General features: G+C 40.9%; 1 protein-coding gene across 3 annotated transcripts in view; it reads left to right on the forward strand.

Moving 5' to 3' along the window:
- ABTB3 (ankyrin repeat and BTB domain containing 3) overlaps positions 1–12,041 on the forward strand; it is a 389,892-nt gene that overhangs the window by 263,137 nt on the left and 114,714 nt on the right. For all 3 annotated transcript variants that reach the window (XM_067010051.1, XM_059081993.2, XM_067010050.1), the window contains one exon: positions 85–234. In XM_067010051.1, the coding sequence (XP_066866152.1) occupies positions 159–234 (76 nt within the window). In that variant the 5' untranslated portion in view covers positions 85–158. The remainder of the gene's footprint in view (positions 1–84; positions 235–12,041) is intronic.

Genomic DNA, 12,041 nt, shown 5'->3' on the forward strand with positions numbered 1-12,041 from the left:
TGTGCAAGGTTTTGCACCCCTCCTTTGGTTCACTGAACAGTAACAATCTATTTTTCTTTCACTCTCTCTCCCCACCAACCACAGGGGTACTCTGCCTGCCAGACAGCCTGAACCTTCACCGAGACCCGCAGCGGACCAGCAAACCGGGAGAGCTGCCCATGTTCAGCCAGTCTGAGCTGAGGACCATCGAGCAATCCTTGCTAGCCACCCGTGTGGGCAGCATTGCAGAACTGAGTGAGTGGACGCTGCTTCTCTCATCCTCTCTGTTCCCAAGAGACCAGCTGCCCTTAGGGCAGTGCTTTGTAACCAGCCAGGGGATTCCTTTTATTGAGCACCTGCTGTGTACACACACCTGTGCTGATGGCCATGGTGAAGGCAGCAGCTCTGGAATCAGGCAGACTTGTAAAGTTCCTGGCTCGGCCTCTGATGTAGGTCAAGTTCCTACCCTTTTCTGAGCCTCAGTTTCCTTTTCTGTAAAATAGAAGAAACGATAATACTCAATAGTTGTGGCGATCTAGCAAGCGAATGCCCATAAAGGGGTTCACCACGGTGCCTAGCACACAGTAAATCCTGCAAATGCTATTAATTTCTACAGTGGGATCACATCTCTCCTCTATTCAGAATCCTCCACGGGCTCCCCTTCTGATCCATAGGAAAAGCCAAAGTCCTCAGAATTACGTCCAGGCTCGCCCACCTGTATTCCTCAGACATCTTCTTCTACTCTCTCCCAAGGCCCACTGGCCCCTGTTGTTCCTTGGACATAGCAGGCATACCTTAGGGCCTTTGAACGTACTGTTCCTTCACCACTCATCCTCCAGATATCCACATAGCTTGCTCCCTCGTTATCTGCAAGTCTCACCCAAATGTTACCCCTTAATGAAGCTTTCCCTAACTATCCTATTTAAAATTATAGCACCCTGAGGACACTAATCCCTCTTCACTGCTTTGCCTTTCTTCCCAGCTGTTACCCTATGACATACTCTATTTTTTTGTTTGTTTTTCAATAACAGCTCCACTGAGATATAATTCATATCCAGTTCACCTACTTAAAGTGTATCATCATTCAGTGGCTTTTAGTATATTAACCAAGCTATACAAACATAACCACAGTCAATTTTAGAACATTTTCATCACCCCAACAAGAAACCTGATAAGCATTAGCAATCATTCCCCTCCCTCCTTCCCCTAGTCACACTCTATAGTTTACTCATGATTTTTTTTTAATTGTCTGTTTCCCGCTACCAGAATATTTTTTCATGGAGAGTACACATATTTGTTTTGTTTGTTGTTGTAACCTCAACACCAAGAATGCTGCTTGACACATAGTAGGTCCTCAGGAAATATAAAGAAGGAAAGAGAGAGAGACAGAGACAGAGAGAGGGAGACAGCGAGATAGGGGGAGAGAGAGAGAGGGAGAGAAAGGGGCAGAAAGGTGGAGAGAAGAAGGCTGCGGTGTCCCAAGTTTGAGCAATGATTGCTGTGCTTGTATATCCCCTAATTCGGGGCTGTGCTTTCTGAGTCTGGCCAACCAGAGGAAAATAAAACTGTATTTACTTATGATCCAATTGATTGTCAGATGACATAGCCGTGTGTTAGTTCTGGATGGAACTGGAGCATTGATCTCAGAAATGCTAGAGTATGTTAAATTATGAGTTGGTGTGATATTCTAGAAAATTCTGAACTATAAAAGAATTCAGGACCCATAAAGCAACTTGTGCCTCTTCCCCAAAATTCCCTGTACACCCGGGACAAGCATCCACCTTTGAGTATACGACATGCACCTCTGAAAAGGGAAACCGTAGCTGATTCAAGCCATAGGGGGTCCTTATGGTCACTAGAGTTACTTTCCTGGCACCTGAATTTGGAAATTGTGCTTGCATTCCCATCAAACCCCTGAAGTCATAAGATGCCTCTGATTACAGGGTCTTCCAGCCACTGGTCAGTTGTACGATTGTTCTTAAACTTTTGCCATGGACCCCTTTGGCAATCTGATGAAGCCTATGGACCCTGCCTCAGAATAATATTTTTAAATGCAAAAAATAAAGTGCATAAGTTTATAAAGGAAGCTAATTATATTAAAATACAGTTATCAGTATATTTTTACCTAAACTGTGACACAGTAATTCTATGCCTTTTTTATTAGAACATTATAAAGCAAGATCTAGCAGCAGCTCTGATGACCCATTATTTTGAGGGAGTGATGTGTGTGAAGGATATTTTGAGATACCTGCAACAATTGGAACTGGATAAGGAAAGGTCTGCATTTTAACATCTCCCCAGGGATTCAGATGTAGCCGGTCCAAGCAGCTCCCTTGGGGAAACATCTCAAGAAATGCCATACTGTTTGGGACTCAGCAAATTTCCAAGACATTCCTGTGACCTTGGAAAGGCCAAATCTGGCTACCGGGTTGGTTCATGTCTGTGTGGGTGCAACCTGGGAAGAGGTCCCCACGCATTCTTCGCTGGTGTCTCAAAAGTTTGTCCTGCGATATTTTAAGGGCCCCTCCTAGCACCTGAGCTGGGGCCCTGCTCAAATCCGGTTCTTCTCTTGGAGGAAAGGATTTGCTAAACAAATCTGCACTTCACCTAAGCAGGCAGCATGCAGGAGTGACTTGCCATGTAAATTGTTTCTAAGGACAGTTTGCTCTGTAAATTAAATGCTGTCATCTTCGTTGAATGTTGACTTTCGCATATGAATTGTTGGCACACAGATGGGTGCTGCTAATTACGAACAGGTTCCCTACGTTCATTAAGTCAGCCCTGTAGAACATGTGTGCAGTAGCACGTTGATCAGCCACATTGGCGACAGAAGGTAATAAAATTGCCTTCTTTTCTGATCTGACTATAATTTAGACTGGCTTGCTCTGTGGTCTGAATCAATACAGCCTTGCTCTTTCTGTGTACATAAAGAACTGTTCTTCATATTCAAAGGTTACTCTGACAGTGTGGATTCCAGAAACCACTGTTGTTCCAGCAAAGGCAAGATGGAAAGAGTTCGTTCCCAGCCATCCCTGCTCTTCTTGAACCAGGCTGTTCAGGGGTGAGGGCAGATCTCCTGACTATGGCCTCCTTCATAGCCAGCAATAATAATAGCAGCCCCTGATGCTGTTGACCTGGTGATCTATGAAAAATCTACATGAGCTGTTTCCAGTGTAACCATTATTATCCACATAGATGTGGGCATGGAGGCAGGAAGGGGACAAACAACTTGTCTAAGATCAACCACACCTGTGAGCTGATGGCTGAAGTTGAGTCCAGTTCTCAAGGCAGAGCTTTCACCACTAGGCGTGCCTCCCTGTCTCTGGGGGAAGCCCAGGTGTTTCTATATGATACAGGTGGAATGAGAGTCCACCTCTGTAAGATCATCATGTTTGTCAGATCTGTGTTCCTTCCAGGTCTGAGGATCGCAGTTTGCTCTGTAGGATGTATTGGGGATGCTCTCCTCAAAACTAAACTAGAGACGTGAGAATTCACAAAGGTTACCTAGTATTTCACCAGCATCTATATGGCAGGACCCCCCTGCCCGCTGAGACTTCTGCCTGTATACCCCCTGCTTCTATCCTCAGGGCATCTTATTAGAATCCAGAACTGTCTTGATCAGTGGTGATGTCCAGAGCACTTTCTTTGTCCAGCCTGTTATGGCTTGAGGTGAAAATATATCCACCACTTCTGGACCAGCTACTGCATGCCAAGTGCTTTAAATATATTAAAGGTATTTTTATTCTCATTTCATAGATAAGAAAAGTAAGACCTGGAAGGATAAATGTTTTGCCCAGAGCCACACAGCTAGGAAGTGGCAGAGTCACATTTCAAACCGTTTTTCTTTTTCTACTTTTCTGCATCCAGTTCGGCTTTGCATTCTAAGCAACTAACACATCGCCTGTAGCTTAGGAAATGTCTGTTGAATGGCAGATGAATACATGAATGACCCACAGTGAACAGGTCTGTGAAACAAAAGCTGAAGAAAATGCTACAGGGGAGGGGAACTCTTAATGAAACTCTTGTCAAATATTAAACTGAATTTTGAACTCAGAGAACTAGAGCTGAATCTCTGTATGTCAAATTATTTGAATGAGAAGCTAAATCAGGAGACCACAAAGGTCCACAAACTGACACAAGCCTGGTGATTCTTAACTGTGAGCCCGAGGAAATTCGCAAGGCAATGCTTAGAGTCTGGTGGGCAGACCAGGTCTTCTTACCTGAACCAGGTCAGGAGTAGGTCTAGGGGAAGCTGGTCTGTCCCGTCTCCTCCACTGAGGCCACAAGGAAAGCAGAGGCTCTGGCTATTCTCACTTTTTTTTTTGAGAGAACAGAAGTTAAGGCTACTTTATTTATTTATTTTTTTAACATCTTTATTGGAGTATAACTGTTTTACAATAGTGTGTTAGTTTCTGCTTTACAACAAAGTAAATCAGTTATACATATACATATGTTCCCATATCTCTTCCCTCTTGCGTCACCCTCCCTCCCACCCTCCCTATCCCACCCCTCTAGGTGGTCACAAAGCACAGAGCTGATCTCCCTTTGCTATGCAGCAGCTTCCCACTAGCTATCTAATGTACATTTGGTAGTGTGTATATGTCCCTGCCACTCTCTCACTTCATCACAGCTTACCCTTCCCCCTCCCCATATCCTCAAGTCCATGCTCTAGTAGGTCTGTGTTTTATTCCCGTCCTACCACTAAACTCTTCGTGACATTTTTTTTCTTAGATTCCATATATATGTGTTAGCATACGGTATTTGTTTTTCTCCTTCTGACTTACTTCACTCTGTATGACAGACTCCAGGTCCATCCACCTCATTACAAATAACTCAGTTTCATTTCTTTTTATGGCTGAGTAATATTCCATTGTATATATGTGCCACACCTTTATCCATTCATATCTGTTGATGGACACTTAGGTTGCTTCCATGTCCTGGCTATCGTAAATAGAGCTGCAATGAACATTTTGGTACATGACTCTTTTTGAATTATGGTTTTCTCAGGGAATATGCCCAGTAGTGGGATTGCTAGGTCATATGGTAGTTCTATTTGTAGTTTTTTAAGGAACCTCCATACTGTTCTCCATAGTGGCTGTATCAATTTACATTCCCACCAGCAGTGCAAGAGGGTTCCCTTTTCTCCACACCCTCTCCAGCATTTATTGTTTCTAGAGTTTTTGATGAAGGCCAATCTGACTGGTGTGAGATGATATCTCATTGTAGTTTTGATTTGCATTTCTCTAATGATTAATGATGTTGAGCATTCTTTCATGTGTTTGTTGGCAATCGGTATATCTTCTTTGGACAAATGTCTGTTTAGTTCTTCTGCCCATTTTTGGATTGGGTTGTTTGTTTTTTTGTTATTGAGCTGCATGAGTTGCTTATAAATTTTGGATATTAATCCTTTGTCAGTTGCTTCATTTGCAAATATTTTCTCCCATTCTGAGGGTTGTCTTTTGGTCTTGTTTATGGTATCCTTTGCTGTGCAAAAGCTTTTAAGTTTCATTAGGTCCCATTTGTTTATTTTTGTTTTTATTTCCATTTCTCTAGGAGGTGGGTCAAAAAGGATCTTGCTGTGATTTATGTCATAGAGTGTTCTGCCTATGTTTTCCTCTAAGAGTTTGATAATGTCTGGCCTTACATTTAGGTCTTTAACCCACTTTGAGTTTATTTTTGTGTGTGGTGTTAGGGAGTGTTCTAATTTCATACTTTTACATGTAGCTGTCCAGTTTCCCAGCACCACTTATTGAAGAGGCTGTCTTTTCTCCACTGTATATCCTTCCCTCCTTTATCAAAGATAAGGTGACCATATATGTGTGGGTTTATCTCTGGGCTTTCTATCCTGTTCCATTGATCTATATTTCTGTTTTTGTGCCAGTACCATACTGTCTTGATTACTGTAGCCTTGTAGTATAGTCTGAAGTCAGGGAGCCTGATTCCTCCAGCTCCATTTTTCTTTCTCAAGATTGCTTTGGCTATTTGGGGTCTTTTGTATTTCCATACAAATTGTGAAATTTTTTGTTCTAGTTCTGTAAAAAATGCCAGTGGTAATTTGATAGGGATTGCATTGAATCGGTAGATTGCTTTGGGTAGTATAGTCATTTTCACAATGTTGATTCTTCCAATCCAAGAACATGGTATATTTCTCCACCTATTTGTATCATCTTTAATTTCTTTCATCAGTGTCTTATAGTTTTCTGCATACAAGTCTATTGTCTCCTTAGGTAGGTTTATTCCTAGATATTTTATTCTTTTTGTTGCAATGGTAAATGGGAGTGTTTTCTTAATTTCACTCTCAGATTTTTCATCATTAGTGTATAAGAATGCCAGAGCTTTCTGTGCATTAATTTTGTATCCTGCTACTTTACCAAATTCATTGATTAGCTCTAGTAGTTTTCTGGTAGCATCCTTAGGATTCTCTATGTTTAGTATCATGTCATCTGCAAACAGTGACAGCTTTACTTCTTCTTTTCCGATTTGGATTCCTTTTATTTCTTTTTTTTCTCTGATTGCTGTGGCTAGAACTTCCAAAACTATGTTGAATAAGAGTGGTGAGAGTGGGCAACCTTGTCTTGTTCCTGGTCTTAGTGGAAATGGTTTCAGTTTTTCACCATTTAGAACGATGTTGGCTGTGGGTTTGTCATATATGGCCTTTATTATGTTGAGGAAAGTTTCCTATATGCCTACTTTCTGCAGGGTTTTTATCATAAATGGGTGTTGAATTTTGTCAAAAGCTTTCTCTGCATCTATTGAAATGATCATATGGTTTTTCTCCTTCAGTTTGTTGATATGGTGTATCACGTTGATTGATTTGCATATATTGAAGAATCCTTGCATTCCTGGAATAAACCCCACTTGATCATGGTGTATGATCCTTTTAATGTGCTGTTGGATTCTGTTTGCTAATATTTTGTTGAGGATTTTTGCATCTATGTTCACCAGTGATATTGGCCTGTAGTTTTCTTTCTTTGTGACCTCTTTGTCTGGTTTTGGTATCAGGGTGATGGTCGCCTCATAGAATGAGTTTGGGAGTGTTCCTCCCTCTGCTTTCTTTTGGAAGAGTTTGAGAAGGATAGGTGTTAGCTCTTCTCTAAATGTTTGATAGAATTTGCCTGTGAAGCCATCTGGTCCTGGGCTTTTGTTTGTTGGAAGATTTTTAATCGCAGTTTCAATTTCAGTGCTTGTGATTGGTCTGTTCATATTTTCTATTTCTTCCTGGTTCAGTCTCGGCAGCTTGTGCATTTCTAAGAATTTGTCCATTTCTTCCAGGTTGTCCATTTTATTGGCATACAGTTGCTTGTAATAATCTCTAATAATCTTTTGTATTTCTGCAGTGTCAGTTGTTACATCTCCTTTTTCATTTCTAATTCTATTGATTTGAGTCTTCTCCCTTTTTCTCTTGATGAGTCTGGCTAATGGTTTATCAATTTTATTTATCTTCTCAAAGAACCAGCTTTTAGTTTTATTGATCTTTGCTATTGTTTCCTTCATTTCTTTTTCATTTATTTCTGATCTGATCTTTATGATTTCTTTCCTTCTGCTAAATTTGGGGTTTTTTTGTTCTTCTTTCTCTAATTGCTTTAGGTGCAAAGTCAGGTTGTTTATTCGAGATGTTTCCTGTTTCTTAAGGTATGATTGTATTGCTATAAACTTCCCTCTTAGAACTGCTTTTGCTGTATCCCGTAGGTTTGGGGTCATCGTGTCTCCATTGTCATTTGTTTCTAAGTATTTTTTGATTTCCTCTTTGATTTCTTCAGTGATCACTTCGTTATTAAGTAGTGTATTGTTTAGCCTCCATGTGTTTGTATTTTTTACAGATCTTTTCCTGTAATTGATATCTAGTCTCATAGCATTGTGGTCGGAAAAGATACTTGATACGATTTCAATTTTCTTAAATTTGCCAAGGCTAGATTTGTGACCCAATATATCACCTATCCTGGAGGATGTTCCATGAGCGCTTGAGAAAAATGTGTATTCTGTTGTTTTTGGATGGAATGTCCTATAAATATCAATTAAGTCCATCTTGTGTAATGTATCATTTAAAGCTTGTGTTTCCTTATTTATTTTCATTATGGATGATCTGTCCATTGGTGAAAGTGGGGTGTTAAAGTCCCCTACTATGATTGTGTTACTGTCAATTTCCCCTTTTATGGCTGTTAGTATTTAAGGCTACTTTATTTTATTTTATTGGTTTTCCTTTTTATTTTTTAATTTTTATCAGGGTATAGTTGATTTACCATGTTGTGTTAGTTTCATTTGTACAGCAAAGTGAATCAGTTATACATATACATATATCCACTCTTTTTTTTTTTTAGGTTCTTTTCCCATATAGGCCATTACAGAATATTGACTAGAGTTCCTTGTTCTATACAAGTTCTTATTAGTTATCTATTTCATATACAGTACTGTGTGTATGTCAGTCCCAATCTCCCAATTTATCCCTCCCCTCCTTATCCCCTGATAACCATAAGTTTGTTTTCTACATCTGTGACTCTACTTATGTTTGGTAAATAAGTTCATTTGTACCCTTTTCTTCAGATTCCACATATAAGCAACTTCATATGATATTTGTCTTTCTCCGTCTGACTTACTTCACTTCATATGACAATCTCTAGGTCCATCCATGTTGCTGCAGATGGCATTATTTTGTTCTTTTTTATGGTTGAGTAATATATACCACTGTATATATGTACCACATCTTCTTTATCCATTCCTCTGGACCAGCTCGACTCTGCATTTGGTCCCATCAATCCCACATTTGTGGGATCTTGTTGCAGCCCTTCTGCCCTCCCTGCCTTGTCCCCAAGCTCCCAATTAAAACGGTATTGGACAGTCATTAATTAGAGTAATTGCTTTCTGCTCTTTAAAGGGGAAAAATGAGGGCTTCATCGAAAAATGCCTCTTTCTGTTTTCTTTTCACACTAAACTGTGAACTTGTTGTTCCCACTCAATGAGTTCATCAAAATGGGGCCATTAATTTACAACTGTGCATAAAAAGGTTTACGGGTTGTCTCCCCTTGGTGTCACCAGAAAGAAAAACAGCCCTTATTGCTTGGACAAGGGGCTCTCTCGAATGCAAATAGGATCTTTTCAGAAGGTCCTGCTGCCTCCAGCCCCTAGAATGCACTTGTGACCTTTTCAGGTGGTCAAGTGGCTACTGGCCTCTTGGTATTTCTTGAATGTTCCACTCCACAACAGGGCCTTTGCACTTGCTCCTCCTTCTGCCTAGAAAATTTCCCTTGATTTTTGCAAAGCTCCTCCCTCATTTCATTCAGGCCTCTGCTTAAATGTCACCTCCTCAGAGAGGCCCTCCTATGACAGCCCCACTCAATCCTCCCTGCATCACTGCTTTCTATACACACTTCCTGCTTTAATTTTCTTCATAGCACTTAACACCACCTGACATACTATATGTTTATTTTCTGTTCACCTCATCAGAACTGTAAACCCCATAAGAGCTCAGACTTTTTTTTAACATTGACTGTATCCCCAGTGCCTAGAACAATGTCTGGCACATAGTAGGATGCAATAAATATTTGATGAATGAATGAATGCATGAATGGTAAGTTTCCTGCTGGACCCAGAGTTCAGTCTTCCCTTGTTCATCCCTGTTTCTCCAGCTCTCCTTCTCCTTTAAAACAAATCTCCTCTCATTACTTTGTACTAGGCTATACTTGGTCTTTCTTTTTTTCAAGGGGAGGAGTTTCAGTGAGGCAAGTTAAACTGCAGTTTATGATGCTGGGGGGTGTCTTGGCTTCCTTATCTTTGCTGTGTGACCTAGGGCAAGTGACGTGATCACTCGGATCCCCAAGGATCTGTGAAAAGAGGGTGATCATACCTCCTACCCCAGGGTTGTGTGAGGTTTTGGAAACGTACTACAGTAAGTGGTCTTTGACTGAGGATGAAGAGTGGGGAAGGAATTGAAGGTGCTGTCACAGCATAGGTTTTGGCAGGAACCCATGTTGGAATGTGCAGCCCTTTGTCTCAGGGGGATCACACTGGCATGCAGGAAGATGGCTTAGAGGGAGCTACACTGATAGCTTGAGTCTGGCAGGTTAGAGCAGCGTTTCCCAAAGGGTTGCATGGGAGATAATTGTAGGTGATATGCAAAACACTTTCTATTTTTAATTGCTATGAATTTTTCACAGGTACTAGAAAAATATTGGTTTTCCTTTCATGGCACTGATATGAAGTTTCCTTTTAAAATGACTTTATTGTGTGAAAGAATGAGCCAATTTAAAGAAAAATATTAAGTAAATAAACTGTACCTGCGGCACGCAGATATGTGAGAATTCATGATGCTGATTCTCAAATGGCTGACATTTGGAAAACCCGGTTATAAGCGGGTTCTCAAGTAGGTTCCTAGAACCAAACTCCAGACACCCAAACTCAGTGCAGCTAGTGACAAGTGGATTTGTTGTTTTGGGTTCATGAAGCTGACAGGTGAAGCAGCAGATAGCACATACATAGAGTGGGATTTGAAATGGAGCTTGTGCTTACAGAATCCCCCTGCCAATTCCATCTCCTATGGACAACCCTCATCAGAGACATCCTTTCGGCCTCTGATCCAGAAACTCGGCTGATAACGATGATGATGATAATGAAAGTGACGATGATGGTGGTCATGATGATGGAAAAGATGGTGATGATGAAGATGATGATGGTGGTGATGATGATGATGTGATGATACAAAGCAAAAGAAATAGCACTGAATACTTATTATACACTTAGTATGCGCCAGACCCTATTCCAGGTGCTTTAAGTGATTTGTGACTGCTTCATTTCATATTATGAGTTAGGCACTATTATTATTTCCATTTTTCAAATGAAGAAACCAATGCTGGGTACTTTATACATGTTATCAATTTAATCCACACAACAAATTCACAAAGGTCATAATCATCCCCGTATACAAAGAGGTTAACTCACCCAAGATCATGCAGGTAGTTAGTGGCAGGTTGGAGACTCAGACTCAGACAGTCTGCCTCCAGAGAGCTTGTCCCTAACCACTACACTACACTGCTCCTCCAAGAACAGGACAATGAATGAGTCATGTCTCTGCCTGTGAAGCTCAGTAGGGGAAGTAGATGTGTGGGCACTTAAAACACATCTGAATAAAACAATTAACATGTTAGACTTTATTAGCAGGTGTTGTGTGTACACAGGGGAATGGGAAGTTGATTCTGATCTGTGGCATCCTGGAGGGCTCCAGGGAAGAAGTGGCATTTGATCACAGCCTTGAAGGTCATCAGTAGTTGAGAGGATGAAGGGGGGGGCACTCTAAGATGAGAAAACAACAAGAGCAAAAGCAAAAGCAGGAAACCTGGAAGTGCAGGGTGAGCTGAACAATGCTCTGAGGAGATGGTTAGCCCAATCAAGGCCAAAGCCTTCCCAGGGTCTTGGGGAACTTGAGGGGTGATGCACTGCCCCAAAACATGGATCCTCTTCTCATCTCCACTCCATTTTGGTTTTCTTATTTTGAGCTTTTTTATGAGTGCCTTCAAGAAAGACAGAGGGGGACTTCCCTGGTGGTCCAGTGGTTAAGACTTTGCCTTCCAATGCAGGGGGTGCAGGTTCAATCCCTGGTTGGGGAGCTAAAATCCCACATGCCTCCTGGCCAAAAAACTAAAACACGAAACAGAAGCAATATTGTAACAGATTAAGTGTACCCCAACCTGACCCTAGATGGAAGGTACAAGAAATTTAAACACCACCTCGGTAAGTTTATTATTCTGATAATACCAAATAGCACATGCCGTAATTCAAAATTCAGAAATGACAAAAAAGTTGGAAGGGAATGTCACCCACAATCCCACTAGGCAGAGAAATCCTTGGTCAACATTTTGCTTTTTTTTTTTCCTCCAGGTATTTACTCAGAGCATATTTTTAAATAACATAATCCTGATCACACTGTATGCAGTTTTGAATTTCACTTTTTTCCCCACTTACCATTTTAACACAAAGCTTTTCATCATTTATTGCCACTCTATGTAAACATTTTTAGTAACTGCATAAGTTTTATCACATACCAGAGTTTATTTAACCACGCTCTGATTTTC

The sequence above is a fragment of the Kogia breviceps genome, chromosome 12, assembly GCF_026419965.1.
Source record: "Kogia breviceps isolate mKogBre1 chromosome 12, mKogBre1 haplotype 1, whole genome shotgun sequence".
NCBI lineage: Eukaryota > Metazoa > Chordata > Mammalia > Artiodactyla > Physeteridae > Kogia > Kogia breviceps.